The following is a 20120-nucleotide window of genomic DNA, read 5'->3' as shown; positions in this document are numbered from 1 at the left end:
GAGCCATGAGTTCAGTCACTGCATGCATTTTATTTTTATCTTCATTCATTTGTTGTTGTTTTTTTTGTCAAACAGTGCGAACATGGGCAGTGGTTGTTAAACGATACTGTGATCCTTGGAATAATTGGATGCTTTAATAGAGAAAGATTTCATGTAATATTGAGTTTTTACAGCTTATACTGTTGTGAGTCAATAAAGGTTTACATATGTTCAGTTTTCAGGCTCCTGAAGAAGAGCCCAACGGGCTCCAAATGCATTGGGAATCGGCAAGAGATGATGAAAAAATCTTCGAAACAATATGGTTTGTTCGTTTATTGTTTAGAAATGTAGATTTCATTTTGGAACAATTGAGGAAATGTTCATATGATTATTTGTGAATCAAAGATAAAGCAAGAGTTGAAGCTTTACTGTTTATGAGAATCATTTGTGCTAATTTATAAAGTGTTGAAGAGCAAAATCATTAAGATATATCGCTCTTAGATATAAGTCTGAAGAAAGTATTAAACCTGTTTTGAGTTTCAAGAAATAACATTCAGCAACAGTGCACAGAGGCCGAGTACGATGTAACTCGAGGTAGGAAGTTTATGAGTTAATCACATACCATGCATAATTTTTCTCTGCTAATTCAATTTTGTCTAGTTTAAGCGATTCAGATTTAATAAGCTTTTTTTAAATTAACTTGTAATTGGGCATTTTCAGATCTTGCAGTGCAATTTGCAGGCCGATGTCTCTTAGGGAAGTTAAAATATAAGATCTCCATTGGGCCGCATAGACAGACTTGTCTATTTCTTGCCAACAAATGTTCCCAGATTTAGTACTAAAAAATAGCTCCTGGACACTTCAACATTACAGTTTTCTTAATTTCAAAGATCTCCGGATAAAATGTATTACAGTGATAAAATCTGATTCAGTTGCTACTTGTTGCAGGGAGGTCATAGCTTGATTAAAGTAGATTTAACTAATAAAGCAGTGGTATTAAAAGCATCTACTTGGTGCAGAATAAAGGTTACAATATAGAATAAAAAGTAAAGTGGTCTGTGCTGAGATATTATTGCAAGGGTTACTGGAAAGGTTGGCAAGCCTAGTACCACACTTGGGAAACGAAAATAAAACATACAAGGTATTTCATCTAAAATGATTCCAATAAAATCCAAACTTGGAATTCTTTTGATATAATAAATAAGATTGGATAGCCCCACTGGGACCAAGCTGCATTCAACTGATGAGCCCCAATTGAGGTGAAACTGGTCTTGGGTTGCTTGTGTTCCAGTTCAGAGAGGACTAGCTCTGGCCATTCGGGCTGGACTGTTCACGTTAGCACAGGTTTGAGACTGATTAGCATATGGTTCGGTCCAAACTGAGGTGGCATGGTGGGCAAAAGACCAATGGGTTCAACGCTGCCCTGAGTATTTGCCAGTGGTTAGACATATTTCAAGCATTCCTCTCATCACCTTTTGTATCTATTTAAAAACTGAGGCACAAAAATGTTCTCAGACCCCTTTGACTGCTCTGATCACATTAGTTATTATGGGTGCCCATAGATCGATGTTATCCATCCATGCAGACTCCACCTGGTCCTGGAGATCCCCCCTCCTCCCAGAGGTGCTGCTCTCAATTGCTGTGCTAGCATCAGTCACGTCTATGTAGCACCTAAACTAGAGGAACCCCTTCCTGTTTGATGGGCCAAGCATTGCTGATAAATAAGATTGCACAAAGTCAGGTACAAAATCCATGCTAAAATGTTCCAACCATTTTTCTCTTGGAATTATGCATTCCACCTTTGGCGCCTCAATTGCTGAAAAGTAAGGAAGATTTACCACCCTACAAAATGACACATTAACCATCGTACCACTTGCTTTGTCCAGATCCTCATAGGTCTTCTGCATTATCTCCTTTTTTCTCAGGGTGATAAGTTCTTTATACCTCTACCTAGATATTATAATTTCTTCTTCTCACCTCAGGTAATTTTTTTATGGGAAGTCAAACAGGCTGAGTCCAACCATCTACAAGGTTGAGCTCCTTCAGGCTCTTCTTTTATTGTTAGCAGGGATCCCATTGAAGCACAGAGTTATATTGAATGAGCGCAGAATGGTAAGCGGATCTGCATTATGAGCCAGACACATCCAATTTGCCCCTGCATTTGTGCTGAAAAGATCTTTCAGAAAATGTATCCCTATGTTCTGCTCACATCGAGCCTCAATAATTTGTTTTTTTGGAATAATCTAGACTCTGACCATTTTACATTTGCAGCCCTGCAGTACAACAGAAAGCAGGTAGAGTTAACGGGTGTCTGGTAATTCTCATTTCGATCCAACTTATAAGTATGGTTAGAAAGTGGAACTGTTCTACTTCAAATTTCCAAATAATGCAAAAGAAATGAGCGGACAGAGTAAATATAACGTCATTTCGTGCTACGGAGTAATGGTTTCTTTTCTAATACCTTTATGTTCTGTCCTATCGTTTACTTGGTGTCTGCAGTTATTACAAAGCACTTTAGAGTGACACCAAGCAATGCAAAATACCTCACAAATATACACAAGTTCATATTTACCGAAAGGTGAGGCTGGAGTGGCAAATTCTCAAAACTAGGTGGTACGTCATAGATCTCCTCAGATCGATTTCTGCTTCTGTGACCCATCATAGTTGGGGGGCTGTTGTGTACCTAAAAGAATCAATGAAGAGTCAGAGATCACTACTGCCTCTAGGCAACTTTTAAGGTTTCCATAAGTCATAGTGTTCCCTGTTACAAGCAGTCTGAATCTGAACAATCCTGCCCCAAGACAGTGTATATGAGGGACCTGCAAAGCACGGATCTCCACTGGCACTGAAAATAGCTACAGCTACAGCTTTGGGTAGTTCGACAGTGCTTCAATAAGGTGGTGTCAAAGCATTACTAGTAGTCTGAAGTTCAGCTGAAAAGAGCAAATCGGGCACAAGAGATGGAATAAAAAGAAAACAATAGCACCCAAAAAATGTGTTCAGGAGAGGGACAAATTCATGATGGGGAACTAAACTACACACAAGCCATGAAATAAGAAACAAGCAAATGAGACTGACAGTTGCCTTGAACAATAGTAAACACGGGTGTGCTCTAGGCCATATGTAAGCTAACAAAATGTCTCACAAAAGAAAGAGTGTGAACTGCGAGATGTAAAAATCTTAGTTTATGCACAAAATGTGAATGTTCCTCAAAATGGGGGTTTAATCTTTGTGGGTCTTTATGTTACCTTTCTATTTGTTGATGTGAATTTTTCTTTTCCTGTTTATTTTCTCCACAAAATTATTCCACTTGGACATTTTAAGGTGTAAATTCAATTAATATATGTGATCACTATTTAACCCTTTTCTTGCATAGACAAATATTTCTGTCTCATTAATACTCCTTACTTCGTAGAAATATCACATTATGATGTGGTTTGACAGCTTACTACAGTACCTCTTCTGGTGGTCTTGTTTTGTCCCAGTTTCCCTTATCCATCGGTTGAGGCACATGATAGATGCCTTGCAGTTCTGTCTCCAATAATGGAACGTGCTCAATATCCTGCCCTATCGAAGGGGGCACTTCATAATTATCATGAGCCAACTTAGTTGCTGGAACTGGGACCTGATAGAGCTCTTGTGCTTGGTTCAGAGACAGGGGCACCTGGTATATATCCTGCACATTTCTTTGTAATAGGTAATGGGGCGCCGCCTTCTCATTCAGTATGGGGTTCTTAGCTATTGGGCTCTGTGCCCTTTGAGGAACATTGTAAAGATCAGTTACTTCTATTTTCTGAGATGGAACCAAGTATATGTTGTCCTCTTCAGAGGCTGAAAAGGCAGGGTGTGTGGGGGCATACTGTATTGAATCACGTTGCACACTGTTGATAACCGTCTGCTGGTAAGATGATAGAGCTGGTAGTGGTAACAACTGGAGTTGATGTGTCCCTTGCCCAAGAGCAGCCTGTTTCTTGTCATGCACACCAACCAGGATCTTGAGCCGATTTCCAGGTACTATACCCTGTCGCCCATGGAGTGAACACAGCCACCAGCCATCAAGTCCCTGGGTGTTATGTTCCAGTACGGTCAAGATATCCCCCTTGCGGAATGAAAGTTCATCAGGAGATTCTGCCACATTGTCATACAGAGCTTTAGCCAGCACATTCTGCAAAAGCAAGAAAACAGATCAAGCTTAGAAATCAGGACACGTATATATTTTGACAAGCGTATAGAAATAAATCACAATTATATAGTTTCCTATTACTGTAGTATATATGTTAACTAAATATTTGGAGTAGTTAGACACATTTAGTGGAAGCAATAAGTAAGATCTTCACTGAAAAGGTGACACTGCTGATGAAAAGTTTAAATGTGCCAAATGCATTACTAAACATTCCAGATACTTTGGCAGCTAAGATTAGATATTTTCCTACATACCACTCCTTATACTATTTTGCAATGGTTCTACTACAGCCAACTTAATATATGACACATTTACATCTGATAAACAGTAGGGACAATGTTAGAGAAAGCAGGCTAGGCGGTGGGTCTTTTTCAGGAGTCACATGGCATCCTGGCGCTACTTGGCTCAGACTATGTCAATCATAGCCATTTACAACTGTTGCCCCAGAGATTAACCTCACTATTGAACCCAAAACTGAACACCAAATACACCCCTTTAGTACCTGACCTTCAGGCTAGCGAATTCCAGGTGTTCCACCCTTACGTAGGGAAGCGTGTGTTTAGGGTCTCAAAGATAAACAGAATATCCAATAAGAATTTACAAGTCATTGTCCTGCCAATACTAGAAAACAAATAGGTATTTGATCACTACACACATAGCAATATTTTACAGTCAAATTTCAAATAACTTTATTCGTTTTTTTTTATACAAAACCATAAAAGTTCATAATTAAAACATGAGGGTTCGCAATTTAAAAATCCACGTTACACGTTAGCTAAAACAAAACAAATATTATCATCAATCCTCATATAACTATTATTGCACTTTACATGAACCTTATTCCAGAGATTAATTTTGTACAGGCTAAGGGTCCAGGCATTTCCTATATTTCATTGAGCACTTTAAAAATCCAATCACAAGGGGTATACAGTCAGGTTTTAACAATTGTAAATAAAATAAGGCGGGACGGACTTGGACAAAATGTAGCCTTTTTAAAAGAGGTTTAAGATAAAAAGCCCTGGGGAATTCGAAAAATTTGCAAAAAAATACAAAGTGCAGCAGATCCTGTGGAGACAAGTTGTCGCAGCCACAGGTTGCTAACACTGTCCCTTTGTGACAACCCCTCGGGACTGCTAAAAGTAGAAGAAACAGGTTGAACCGGAACCTGATTAGTAAAAAGCGCTCGTGTGAGGTTAATGGCCAGAGCAAATAAGGTTCTACACTAGGCATAGTTTTCAGCATTATCTGAAGGCGTGCATTGGGCTAACACAGTTCCTTTTCTTCCCTTTCCAGTCTTTTTCATGTGGTGAAGGACTGTTTAATATACACAACGTCCTTCTTGGTGATTCTTGCCGGGTTTGAGAACAGATCCGGGCGTCCCTCCTTGCTAAAACAGGTCTTAAGATATTTCATCCAGGGGTTTTTGATCATATAATCCAGGCTCAATGCCTCTCTAAGGAGGCTATGGGTTAGTCCAAGCTGTTTATTGAGCCAGCATTGCAGCCAGAATAGGAGCGGCCGTAAGGGCAGTGAGTCACTAATGAATGGCGTGCCAGTTTCTTCGTGCACCGCCATGTTTGGGGTCCCCTGTGGGACACACAGAAGCTGTTTTAAAATTTTATTTTCGGCCACTTGAAGAACCTCTAGGTTACAGTGTCCCCATAGCTCGCTACCATAGCTGGCTATCGCAATACTCTTGGCACGGTATACTTTCAGCATAGCAGCCACCGGTCTATTACTCAATCTTGAGGCAAAGTCAAAAAGTGCTAGCATAAATATGGGACCCCCTCTACAAATATTTTCTAGGTCAGGGAAAGAGGGGAAAACAACAACAAAATACAATATTTCCCTCACGACCTATTGCAGTTTCAACCAAACACTTTTATATCTGCTTATTTACCATACACAAGGTGACTCCAAATGTAACTATTTTTAAAAAATTTTATTTTATTTATTCATTTTTTGTCATTTCTGTAGATTATTTGTTCATTTCACAGAGACATAGATTTACAAAACAACATTTAAAATCTTTAGAACAATTCATCAATAGACATCGTACAAAACAAAAAGAAAAAGAAACCTAAGTATTCATTTATAGTACATGCATACACTCATTATCATTCATACAGCATTCATACTGCAATCTGTGTTGGAGGGATCACGTATGGTTGTGTGATCTAATACGCAAGGTCGACGCGTTTCGGTGGGTTTGTGACCACCTTCCTCAGGACCTCTTGAAAGCACAATCGTTCACTCCACAAAACATAAAACTTTCTGTATCGACATCTGCAATAATAAATAACATTCAGTACATAATATATATAATTTCTTCCATTGGTTTACATATTTGCATCACCTTGTGCATCTATCATAACAATTAGAACAATTATACTTTATTGCTTTTAAAGTTTCTATGAGATAGCTCCAAAACTGCAAAAAGGCACCTTATTTTCACTATTAAGAGAAATTGGGGAAAACAGGAGATTTACAAAAGAAGAAAATAGAAAGGCAAAAAAGGCATAATTAAAAAGGATGCTCCAAAGTTTATCCCTAGTCTCCAAGTATACATCAGATCAGCATAAAGAAAGAGGAATAATGAATACAATCCTCACCTATGGAAATACAGGAAAGTAGTTCCACTAATCTGTTCTGGTTTTGGCTTGAACACCAAATGCAAGCCATCCACTAAAGAAATACGACTCTGCGTGAGAAAAGATTATATGTCTTATTAACCGAGATCTTATCATAGTTCTGATCGACTAGGAAAAGACTCTCTACTACATTTCTAGTTGTTTCCAGTAGTTAAATCTTGTTTGACAACTCGGTAGTAGTCAATCATTAATAAACATTAGTCCACAAGAGATTGTAGATCTTACCTGCAAGTCAACAACTTGCTATTTGAATTTTGCAAATTTCCATGGATATGAGGAGCGTCCAGAGATGGGTGGATTCCCTGAAAATGATATAAATATATATCTATTCACAAAATGAGTTTAATCCTGGATATGGTTCTACACCTATCTCCCAACATGTCACTTCAGGGCAGCGATTACTAACCTTGTTTAGCGCAATCTGTCTTTGCATGTATTTCAAATAACCGCAAGGTATATCTAAGTCGGCTTGTTGTTCCAGGCGTGTCTTTTTTGTCCACAATAAGCTGGGGGTCGCGTAACTAGAAATGAGACAAGAAACTTAAGCAGTCATATCGCATGCGGTTTCCTCCTTTGGATGATTATTACACTAAAGTTTAAAATCGCAAAAATTACCGGTAAGTTAATTCTAAGGACACTCATATTCTACCTAAGCGGTCCCAAAGATACCTATTCACAACAACCCGACTCGGTATTACTCTTGGTGCCCCAAACACAACGGGGAAACCTAGGTAAGATTACGGCGTCTTAACCTAATGCACAAGTATCGCGCTCACCTTCGTGAAAATAACGAGCCGCCTACAAACGCCTCCTCACGTATGGATCCAACAGACGAAGCTACGGATCCATATCTTGCCTTTAAATAGAAAGTCGCAGCGCGCCAAATGTCAATGATTGACATCCGCTTAATTGGCAAGTGGTGTGAGCTTAATACGCGCCATGTTTGAATGGTGGAAACATAGTCTCGCCATTCCTAAGTGGTGTGCCTGTAGTTAAAACACGTCGTAGCACGCTTGACATCAGTAATTAGCATATCCCTGCTTGCCAGGTGGAATAAACATAATACACACCATTTTACCGTTATAGCGCCATTTGTGAGTCGTCTCTTTGAAACAAAAGTAAGACGTAGCGCACCTCATGTCAGTAATTGACATATCCCTGATTGGCGAATGGAGTTAGTAAAATAAGCGCCATTTTTGAGTGGTGAATATACATTATATCACCATTTCCAAGCGATGTGTCTGAAGTTGCACCACAAGCGCCATTGTTAAATGGGAAACTGGTATTCATTACTCCATTACCACCCTGTGTGCAGGCGGTTGAAAGAGTACGCCATTACTAAATGGGCGATGTTGCAGAGACGAGGTACAGCATAAATGCCCTAATACTCCACAAAAAGATTTGTTTTTGTAGTTTACATTTAAACCACGACGAACTCAGTTATTTGATAACCTATACACAAAACCGAATATTATTAGATGGAGGGCTTGCATCAGTTATTGAAGTTCTTTCAATATATCCGATTTTTTATTATCAGTATTCCGTGGGTTAGTGAGTATAACTACACCTTCCTGGTTATCAATTTACAAGGCCTATACATCTATTGATGTTAGTATCCAGTATTATACGTCCTAGGCCTCATATGCTGGTGTATCCGGATCTATACTACAGTTAGGTTTTTTAAAATCATTGTGAGGAACTCAACGCTCTCTATATATGCAGTAAATTTATCCTGTTATGTACCAAGAAATGTTTTCGTTGAGGCCCACTCTCACTGTGTCCAAATGAAAAATCCAAAAACATTCCCGTTTTTTCCTTGTCCTTTCCATAGTTTCGCCATTTTTATGCAGGACTTTTTCCAAAATACACCATTGGAGATCAGATTCACTATGGTTTAAATCAAGACAATGTTGGCTCAGGGGTGCTGTCAGTTTACGAGTTCTTACAGCTGACTTGTGCTCACTGAATCTAAGACGGAACTCTCTCCCTGTCTCACCAATGTATGCAAGTCCACATGGGCAGGCAATATAATATATAACATTTTTACTCCTACAGTTAGTAAATGATTTTAATGTTATATTAATATTGTTGTGTCGAATGGTATCACTTGTTATAGCCGAATCACAGGCGTGACAATTGCCACATCTGTGATTACCACGGAGTGTATCCAAGCCTGTCAAGGTGGTTTGAGATTCACGTACCTTGCTTTTATTCCTTGTGTGGACCAGCCGGTCTCTCAGGTTCCTGTTACGTCTATAGGCTATCAGTGGTCGTTCCCAAGCTCTCTCATTCTCGACCTCGAGAATTCTCCAGTTTTTATTGATTACATTTTTTATCTTATAGTTTAAGGTGGAGTGATTTATCACACATGTTATTTTGTCTTGTGATTTCCTGTTTCCACGGTTCAGTAAGGCATCCCTGTCATAGTATTTGGCTCTTTTGAGAGCTTGACGTACCAGACGGTGTGGATATCCTCTATTGACCAAACGTTTTTTCAGAGCTAAGCTGTGAGTATTGTAGTCAGATAGGGAAGTACAATTGCGACGAATACGCAGAAATTCCCCAAAAGGGATAGAATCTTTCTGGCAATGCGGATGAAAGCTGTTAAATTCCAGAATTGTATTTTTGGCCGTTGGTTTACGAAAAAGACTCACAGTCAGCATGCCTTCTTTTCCCTCAATTACAATGTCCAGATATTCTACTCTGCTATGGCTATAGTTCGAAGTGAACTTCAGATTGCTGTCACTCGCATTGAGCCATAAAATATATTCGTCCAGTTGTGCTGTATCACCATGCCAAATGAAAAAAATATCATCAATAAATCGTCGCCACACAGAAACATTCTCAAAAAAAGGGGCAGCTGTATTATAAATATTCTTCCTCTCCCACTCTCCCATGTACGTATTGGCCACACTAGGGGCACAAGATGCTCCCATACTTGTGCCCTTGATCTGTTTATAGAGGGTCCCTTCGAATTCGAAATAATTGTTCAATAGAACTACCTCCAAACATTGAACGATAAATTGGTCTGGTCTGTTTTCTGGGTGTCTCTGTAGGAGTGCAGTGACTGCCTGTAACGCTTGACACTGAGGAATGTTGGTATACAACGCCTCAATGTCAAGCGTTACTAAGATGTCACTCCTCGGATCAAATGCCAAACCCTCAATCTTCCCAATCATGTCTCCTGTGTCTCGGACAAAGGACTCATACTTTTGTGTCAACGGGCACAGAAATGAGTCAACATACTTGGAGAGGGGTTCGGTACTAGAGCCTATGGTTGAAATAATCGGACGCATTGGGGGATCACTCTCGTTTTTATGTGTTTTTGGTAAGCCATACATGGCTGGGGTAACCGGACATGACTTATTTAGGAATAAGTATTCTTCCTCACATATGTACCCTTCTTCCAATGCAGTATGTGTCATTTCATTTATGGATACTCCAAGTCTTTGTATTTCTCTCATATTGGCGGGTCTATAGTGCTCCAAATTACTTAGCATAATTTTCATTTTGTTGTCATAATCCGATTTATTAAAAACCGATACTCCCCCTCCTTTGTCACATGGTTTGATTACCAGCTGAGAGTTATTCTCAAGGTCAGTCAGAGCCAGATTCTCTTCTTTACTTAGATTGAAATTGTATTTTTGCGGTTTGGATAACAATTTGCCAACCTCTGATAGTATCTGGCGTTCAAAAATTTGGACTTCTGGTCCGACCATGTCCAGGGTCGGAGTGAACGTAGAAGGTGGCTTACATTTTGACAAATTATCGGTTTCGTCCCTTGTCTCTCTACCTTCAAAAAATTTTTTTAATCTAACCTTCCTGAAGAAGGCATGAAGGTCCGTATGAAGTTTGAATTTATCAATGGTTGTAAAAGGAACAAAGGACAGTCCCTTACTCAACACCGATGACTCTACAGATTTAAGTGTCATTGATGACAGATTGTAAATAGGGAGTTGATCTCTACATGGGTTGTCATTTTCTCCTGACTCTACCACCAATATTGCTGGTTTCTCGTTCTGACGTATTGTTGCTGAGGTTGAGGACTCGACGTCTGGGGGCCACCTCTGTTCGATTGCCAGTGAACCTGTTTGCCCCTGTAGGGGCCTCTCGGTAAAAAACCTCTCTGTTGGTAATTGTGTTATACCAATACGTACATGGGAGAGTGGGAGAGGAAGAATATTTATAATACAGCTGCCCCTTTTTTTGAGAATGTTTCTGTGTGGCGACGATTTATTGATGATATTTTTTTCATTTGGCATGGTGATACAGCACAACTGGACGAATATATTTTATGGCTCAATGCGAGTGACAGCAATCTGAAGTTCACTTCGAACTATAGCCATAGCAGAGTAGAATATCTGGACATTGTAATTGAGGGAAAAGAAGGCATGCTGACTGTGAGTCTTTTTCGTAAACCAACGGCCAAAAATACAATTCTGGAATTTAACAGCTTTCATCCGCATTGCCAGAAAGATTCTATCCCTTTTGGGGAATTTCTGCGTATTCGTCGCAATTGTACTTCCCTATCTGACTACAATACTCACAGCTTAGCTCTGAAAAAACGTTTGGTCAATAGAGGATATCCACACCGTCTGGTACGTCAAGCTCTCAAAAGAGCCAAATACTATGACAGGGATGCCTTACTGAACCGTGGAAACAGGAAATCACAAGACAAAATAACATGTGTGATAAATCACTCCACCTTAAACTATAAGATAAAAAATGTAATCAATAAAAACTGGAGAATTCTCGAGGTCGAGAATGAGAGAGCTTGGGAACGACCACTGATAGCCTATAGACGTAACAGGAACCTGAGAGACCGGCTGGTCCACACAAGGAATAAAAGCAAGGTACGTGAATCTCAAACCACCTTGACAGGCTTGGATACACTCCGTGGTAATCACAGATGTGGCAATTGTCACGCCTGTGATTCGGCTATAACAAGTGATACCATTCGACACAACAATATTAATATAACATTAAAATCATTTACTAACTGTAGGAGTAAAAATGTTATATATTATATTGCCTGCCCATGTGGACTTGCATACATTGGTGAGACAGGGAGAGAGTTCCGTCTTAGATTCAGTGAGCACAAGTCAGCTGTAAGAACTCGTAAACTGACAGCACCCCTGAGCCAACATTGTCTTGATTTAAACCATAGTGAATCTGATCTCCAATGGTGTATTTTGGAAAAAGTCCTGCATAAAAATGGCGAAACTATGGAAAGGACAAGGAAAAAACGGGAATGTTTTTGGATTTTTCATTTGGACACAGTGAGAGTGGGCCTCAACGAAAACATTTCTTGGTACATAACAGGATAAATTTACTGCATATATAGAGAGCGTTGAGTTCCTCACAATGATTTTAAAAAACCTAACTGTAGTATAGATCCGGATACACCAGCATATGAGGCCTAGGACGTATAATACTGGATACTAACATCAATAGATGTATAGGCCTTGTAAATTGATAACCAGGAAGGTGTAGTTATACTCACTAACCCACGGAATACTGATAATAAAAAATCGGATATATTGAAAGAACTTCAATAACTGATGCAAGCCCTCCATCTAATAATATTCGGTTTTGTGTATAGGTTATCAAATAACTGAGTTCGTCGTGGTTTAAATGTAAACTACAAAAACAAATCTTTTTGTGGAGTATTAGGGCATTTATGCTGTACCTCGTCTCTGCAACATCGCCCATTTAGTAATGGCGTACTCTTTCAACCGCCTGCACACAGGGTGGTAATGGAGTAATGAATACCAGTTTCCCATTTAACAATGGCGCTTGTGGTGCAACTTCAGACACATCGCTTGGAAATGGTGATATAATGTATATTCACCACTCAAAAATGGCGCTTATTTTACTAACTCCATTCGCCAATCAGGGATATGTCAATTACTGACATGAGGTGCGCTACGTCTTACTTTTGTTTCAAAGAGACGACTCACAAATGGCGCTATAACGGTAAAATGGTGTGTATTATGTTTATTCCACCTGGCAAGCAGGGATATGCTAATTACTGATGTCAAGCGTGCTACGACGTGTTTTAACTACAGGCACACCACTTAGGAATGGCGAGACTATGTTTCCACCATTCAAACATGGCGCGTATTAAGCTCACACCACTTGCCAATTAAGCGGATGTCAATCATTGACATTTGGCGCGCTGCGACTTTCTATTTAAAGGCAAGATATGGATCCGTAGCTTCGTCTGTTGGATCCATACGTGAGGAGGAGTTTGTAGGCGGCTCGTTATTTTCACGAAGGTGAGCGCGATACTTGTGCATTAGGTTAAGACGCCGTAATCTTACCTAGGTTTCCCCGTTGTGTTTGGGGCACCAAGAGTAATACCGAGTCGGGTTGTTGCGAATAGGTATCTTTGGGACCGCTTAGGTAGAATATGAGTGTCCTTAGAATTAACTTACCGGTAATTTTTGCGATTTTAAACTTTAGTGTAATAATCATCCAAAGGAGGAAACCGCATGCGATATGACTGCTTAAGTTTCTTGTCTCATTTCTAGTTACGCGACCCCCAGCTTATTGTGGACAAAAAAGACACGCCTGGAACAACAAGCCGACTTAGATATACCTTGCGGTTATTTGAAATACATGCAAAGACAGATTGCGCTAAACAAGGTTAGTAATCGCTGCCCTGAAGTGACATGTTGGGAGATAGGTGTAGAACCATATCCAGGATTAAACTCATTTTGTGAATAGATATATATTTATATCGTTTTCAGGGAATCCACCCATCTCTGGACGCTCCTCATATCCATGGAAATTTGCAAAATTCAAATAGCAAGTTGTTGACTTGCAGGTAAGATCTACAATCTCTTGTGGACTAATGTTTATTAATGATTGACTACTACCGAGTTGTCAAACAAGATTTAACTACTGGAAACAACTAGAAATGTAGTAGAGAGTCTTTTCCTAGTCGATCAGAACTATGATAAGATCTCGGTTAATAAGACATATAATCTTTTCTCACGCAGAGTCGTATTTCTTTAGTGGATGGCTTGCATTTGGTGTTCAAGCCAAAACCAGAACAGATTAGTGGAACTACTTTCCTGTATTTCCATAGGTGAGGATTGTATTCATTATTCCTCTTTCTTTATGCTGATCTGATGTATACTTGGAGACTAGGGATAAACTTTGGAGCATCCTTTTTAATTATGCCTTTTTTGCCTTTCTATTTTCTTCTTTTGTAAATCTCCTGTTTTCCCCAATTTCTCTTAATAGTGAAAATAAGGTGCCTTTTTGCAGTTTTGGAGCTATCTCATAGAAACTTTAAAAGCAATAAAGTATAATTGTTCTAATTGTTATGATAGATGCACAAGGTGATGCAAATATGTAAACCAATGGAAGAAATTATATATATTATGTACTGAATGTTATTTATTATTGCAGATGTCGATACAGAAAGTTTTATGTTTTGTGGAGTGAACGATTGTGCTTTCAAGAGGTCCTGAGGAAGGTGGTCACAAACCCACCGAAACGCCTCGACCTTGCGTATTAGATCACACAACCATACGTGATCCCTCCAACACAGATTGCAGTATGAATGCTGTATGAATGATAATGAGTGTATGCATGTACTATAAATGAATACTTAGGTTTCTTTTTCTTTTTGTTTTGTACGATGTCTATTGATGAATTGTTCTAAAGATTTTAAATGTTGTTTTGTAAATCTATGTCTCTGTGAAATGAACAAATAATCTACAGAAATGACAAAAAATGAATAAATAAAATAAAAAAAATTAAAAATAGTTACATTTGGAGTCACCTTGTGTATGGTAAATAAGCAGATATAAAAGTGTTTGGTTGAAACTGCAATAGGTCGTGAGGGAAATATTGTATTTTGTTGTTGTTTTCCCCTCTTTCCCTGACCTAGAAAATATTTGTAGAGGGGGTCCCATATTTATGCTAATACATTCACGGTTTTTTAACTGTGGGATTCAGTTGGCAGATCAACTGACATCAAGAGAATTAGTTTTTGTGAATAGCTCCTCTCAGTAATTTGGCACAATCTGGGGGTAATGTGTGGTTTACAAGCGGTTATCTTCTCCTAAATCTTGTGATTAAATCTTGTGATTGGGTTTGTATTATCTCTTCTCACTCTTTATTTTTTCTCCCTTCTGTGCTTTCCTTTCTTCTAGTCAATATCGAGAAATTAAATTATCCATTTTTGCATAACCCACAATATAAACTATGGAGAGATTGGAAACCTTTGGTTTTTCAGATGCAGAATTCAGTTCACTACTAGGACATGTAGTCGATACAAACAGTACCACCGACACACTGACAGGTGATAATGGTGAATGGCAAAATCTACTCAACCTTAGGAAAAGGGCCAAACGTATTGAATCCCACGCCCACTATATGCGGGAGTATTTGATAGCTGGCGTCATACCCATCGGCCTTAGAGTGAGAAATGCTCCGGCTCTCTTTATAGAGATTAGAAAATTCCTGGAGCGATGGTCACTAATATCCAATAGATGCTCCAGGGATTGGATGCTGTTGATAATAGAGACAGCCAGGGACATCCTTATTTCAGTCAATGAGGAGATCTCTAGGCTGGAAGAGAAACTCAACTCATCTAATGCTGTTGAGGAAGCAAAGAACAAATTGGATAAAATTCAGACCGACATGAAAGACTTTGAAACTTACCTTATGAACAAAAAAACTGAGAAACTGAAAAATGACATTCGTTGGTTCTCGAAAGAGAAGATCTATCCCTACTTAAATCCGAATTACTATCAATCAGGAAATCAGGGAGATCACATCCCCAATCCTAATCAGAGAAGAAATTACACCAACTTCTCTGATACTGGTTCATCAGACTCAGATAATGACAACTATGGACATCAAGGTCCAAGGGGAGGGCGCTTCAATTCAGGATCATTCAGAGGAAGACAGGGCCAACACAATTACCAACAGAGAGGTTTTTTACCGAGAGGCCCCTACAGGGGCAAACAGGTTCACTGGCAATCGAACAGAGGTGGCCCCCAGACGTCGAGTCCTCAACCTCAGCAACAATACGTCAGAACGAGAAACCAGCAATATTGGTGGTAGAGTCAGGAGAAAATGACAACCCATGTAGAGATCAACTCCCTATTTACAATCTGTCATCAATGACACTTAAATCTGTAGAGTCATCGGTGTTGAGTAAGGGACTGTCCTTTGTTCCTTTTACAACCATTGATAAATTCAAACTTCATACGGACCTTCATGCCTTCTTCAGGAAGGTTAGATTCAAAAAAATTTTTGAAGGTAGAGAGACAAGGGACGAAACCGATAATTTGTCAAAATGTAAGCCACCTTCTACGTTCACTCCGACCCTGGACATGGTCGGACCAGAAGTCCAAATTTTTGAACGCCAGATACTATCAGAGGTTGGCAAATTGTTATCCAAACCGCAAAAATACAATTTCAATCTAAGTAAAGAAGAGAATCTGGCTCTGACTGACCTTGAGAATAACTCTCAGCTGGTAATCAAACCATGTGACAAAGGAGGGGGAGTATCGGTTTTTAATAAATCGGATTATGACAACAAAATGAAAATTATGCTAAGTAATTTGGAGCACTATAGACCCGCCAATATGAGAGAAATACAAAGACTTGGAGTATCCATAAATGAAATGACACATACTGCATTGGAAGAAGGGTACATATGTGAGGAAGAATACTTATTCCTAAATAAGTCATGTCCGGTTACCCCAGCCATGTATGGCTTACCAAAAACACATAAAAACGAGAGTGATCCCCCAATGCGTCCGATTATTTCAACCATAGGCTCTAGTACCGAACCCCTCTCCAAGTATGTTGACTCATTTCTGTGCCCGTTGACACAAAAGTATGAGTCCTTTGTCCGAGACACAGGAGACATGATTGGGAAGATTGAGGGTTTGGCATTTGATCCGAGGAGTGACATCTTAGTAACGCTTGACATTGAGGCGTTGTATACCAACATTCCTCAGTGTCAAGCGTTACAGGCAGTCACTGCACTCCTACAGAGACACCCAGAAAACAGACCAGACCAATTTATCGTTCAATGTTTGGAGGTAGTTCTATTGAACAATTATTTCGAATTCGAAGGGACCCTCTATAAACAGATCAAGGGCACAAGTATGGGAGCATCTTGTGCCCCTAGTGTGGCCAATACGTACATGGGAGAGTGGGAGAGGAAGAATATTTATAATACAGCTGCCCCTTTTTTTGAGAATGTTTCTGTGTGGCGACGATTTATTGATGATATTTTTTTCATTTGGCATGGTGATACAGCACAACTGGACGAATATATTTTATGGCTCAATGCGAGTGACAGCAATCTGAAGTTCACTTCGAACTATAGCCATAGCAGAGTAGAATATCTGGACATTGTAATTGAGGGAAAAGAAGGCATGCTGACTGTGAGTCTTTTTCGTAAACCAACGGCCAAAAATACAATTCTGGAATTTAACAGCTTTCATCCGCATTGCCAGAAAGATTCTATCCCTTTTGGGGAATTTCTGCGTATTTGTCGCAATTGTACTTCCCTATCTGACTACAATACTCACAGCTTAGCTCTGAAAAAACGTTTGGTCAATAGAGGATATCCACACCGTCTGGTACGTCAAGCTCTCAAAAGAGCCAAATACTATGACAGGGATGCCTTACTGAACCGTGGAAACAGGAAATCACAAGACAAAATAACATGTGTGATAAATCACTCCACCTTAAACTATAAGATAAAAAATGTAATCAATAAAAACTGGAGAATTCTCGAGGTCGAGAATGAGAGAGCTTGGGAACGACCACTGATAGCCTATAGACGTAACAGGAACCTGAGAGACCGGCTGGTCCACACAAGGAATAAAAGCAAGGTACGTGAATCTCAAACCACCTTGACAGGCTTGGATACACTCCGTGGTAATCACAGATGTGGCAATTGTCACGCCTGTGATTCGGCTATAACAAGTGATACCATTCGACACAACAATATTAATATAACATTAAAATCATTTACTAACTGTAGGAGTAAAAATGTTATATATTATATTGCCTGCCCATGTGGACTTGCATACATTGGTGAGACAGGGAGAGAGTTCCGTCTTAGATTCAGTGAGCACAAGTCAGCTGTAAGAACTCGTAAACTGACAGCACCCCTGAGCCAACATTGTCTTGATTTAAACCATAGTGAATCTGATCTCCAATGGTGTATTTTGGAAAAAGTCCTGCATAAAAATGGCGAAACTATGGAAAGGACAAGGAAAAAACGGGAATGTTTTTGGATTTTTCATTTGGACACAGTGAGAGTGGGCCTCAACGAAAACATTTCTTGGTACATAACAGGATAAATTTACTGCATATATAGAGAGCGTTGAGTTCCTCACAATGATTTTAAAAAACCTAACTGTAGTATAGATCCGGATACACCAGCATATGAGGCCTAGGACGTATAATACTGGATACTAACATCAATAGATGTATAGGCCTTGTAAATTGATAACCAGGAAGGTGTAGTTATACTCACTAACCCACGGAATACTGATAATAAAAAATCGGATATATTGAAAGAACTTCAATAACTGATGCAAGCCCTCCATCTAATAATATTCGGTTTTGTGTATAGGTTATCAAATAACTGAGTTCGTCGTGGTTTAAATGTAAACTACAAAAACAAATCTTTTTGTGGAGTATTAGGGCATTTATGCTGTACCTCGTCTCTGCAACATCGCCCATTTAGTAATGGCGTACTCTTTCAACCGCCTGCACACAGGGTGGTAATGGAGTAATGAATACCAGTTTCCCATTTAACAATGGCGCTTGTGGTGCAACTTCAGACACATCGCTTGGAAATGGTGATATAATGTATATTCACCACTCAAAAATGGCGCTTATTTTACTAACTCCATTCGCCAATCAGGGATATGTCAATTACTGACATGAGGTGCGCTACGTCTTACTTTTGTTTCAAAGAGACGACTCACAAATGGCGCTATAACGGTAAAATGGTGTGTATTATGTTTATTCCACCTGGCAAGCAGGGATATGCTAATTACTGATGTCAAGCGTGCTACGACGTGTTTTAACTACAGGCACACCACTTAGGAATGGCGAGACTATGTTTCCACCATTCAAACATGGCGCGTATTAAGCTCACACCACTTGCCAATTAAGCGGATGTCAATCATTGACATTTGGCGCGCTGCGACTTTCTATTTAAAGGCAAGATATGGATCCGTAGCTTCGTCTGTTGGATCCATACGTGAGGAGGCGTTTGTAGGCGGCTCGTTATTTTCACGAAGGTGAGCGCGATACTTGTGCATTAGGTTAAGACGCCGTAATCTTACCTAGGTTTCCCCGTTGTGTTTGGGGCACCAAGAGTAATACCGAGTCGGGTTGTTGCGAATAGGTATCTTTGGGACCGCTTAGGTAGAATATGAGTGTCCTTAGAATTAACTTACCGGTAATTTTTGCGATTTTAAACTTTAGTGTAATAATCATCCAAAGGAGGAAACCGCATGCGATATGACTGCTTAAGTTTCTTGTCTCATTTCTAGTTACGCGACCCCCAGCTTATTGTGGACAAAAAAGACACGCCTGGAACAACAAGCCGACTTAGATATACCTTGCGGTTATTTGAAATACATGCAAAGACAGATTGCGCTAAACAAGGTTAGTAATCGCTGCCCTGAAGTGACATGTTGGGAGATAGGTGTAGAACCATATCCAGGATTAAACTCATTTTGTGAATAGATATATATTTATATCGTTTTCAGGGAATCCACCCATCTCTGGACGCTCCTCATATCCATGGAAATTTGCAAAATTCAAATAGCAAGTTGTTGACTTGCAGGTAAGATCTACAATCTCTTGTGGACTAATGTGTATTAATGATTGACTACTACCGAGTTGTCAAACAAGATTTAACTACTGGAAACAACTAGAAATGTAGTAGAGAGTCTTTTCCTAGTCGATCAGAACTATGATAAGATCTCGGTTAATAAGACATATAATCTTTTCTCACGCAGAGTCGTATTTCTTTAGTGGATGGCTTGCATTTGGTGTTCAAGCCAAAACCAGAACAGATTAGTGGAACTACTTTCCTGTATTTCCATAGGTGAGGATTGTATTCATTATTCCTCTTTCTTTATGCTGATCTGATGTATACTTGGAGACTAGGGATAAACTTTGGAGCATCCTTTTTAATTATGCCTTTTTTGCCTTTCTATTTTCTTCTTTTGTAAATCTCCTGTTTTCCCCAATTTCTCTTAATAGTGAAAATAAGGTGCCTTTTTGCAGTTTTGGAGCTA

At 39.4% G+C, this 20120-nt stretch overlaps 1 protein-coding gene across 4 annotated transcripts in view; it reads right to left on the bottom strand.

The window, feature by feature from the left end:
- Nucleotides 1-20120, bottom strand: part of BCAR1 (BCAR1 scaffold protein, Cas family member) — a 287528-nt gene that overhangs the window by 144591 nt on the left and 122817 nt on the right. For all 4 annotated transcript variants that reach the window (XM_078670725.1, XM_078670726.1, XM_078670727.1 and 1 more), the window contains 2 exons: nt 3437-4144; nt 2552-2662 (listed from right to left, as the gene is read on the bottom strand). In XM_078670725.1, coding sequence (XP_078526851.1) covers nt 2552-2662; nt 3437-4144 — 819 coding nt within the window. The remainder of the gene's footprint in view (nt 1-2551; nt 2663-3436; nt 4145-20120) is intronic.

This window comes from Lissotriton helveticus, chromosome 12 (genome assembly GCF_964261635.1).
Source record: "Lissotriton helveticus chromosome 12, aLisHel1.1, whole genome shotgun sequence".
Lineage (NCBI taxonomy): Eukaryota > Metazoa > Chordata > Amphibia > Caudata > Salamandridae > Lissotriton > Lissotriton helveticus.
Note: the sequence above shows the minus strand (reverse complement) of the source record. Positions and strands in the feature narration are given on the sequence as shown.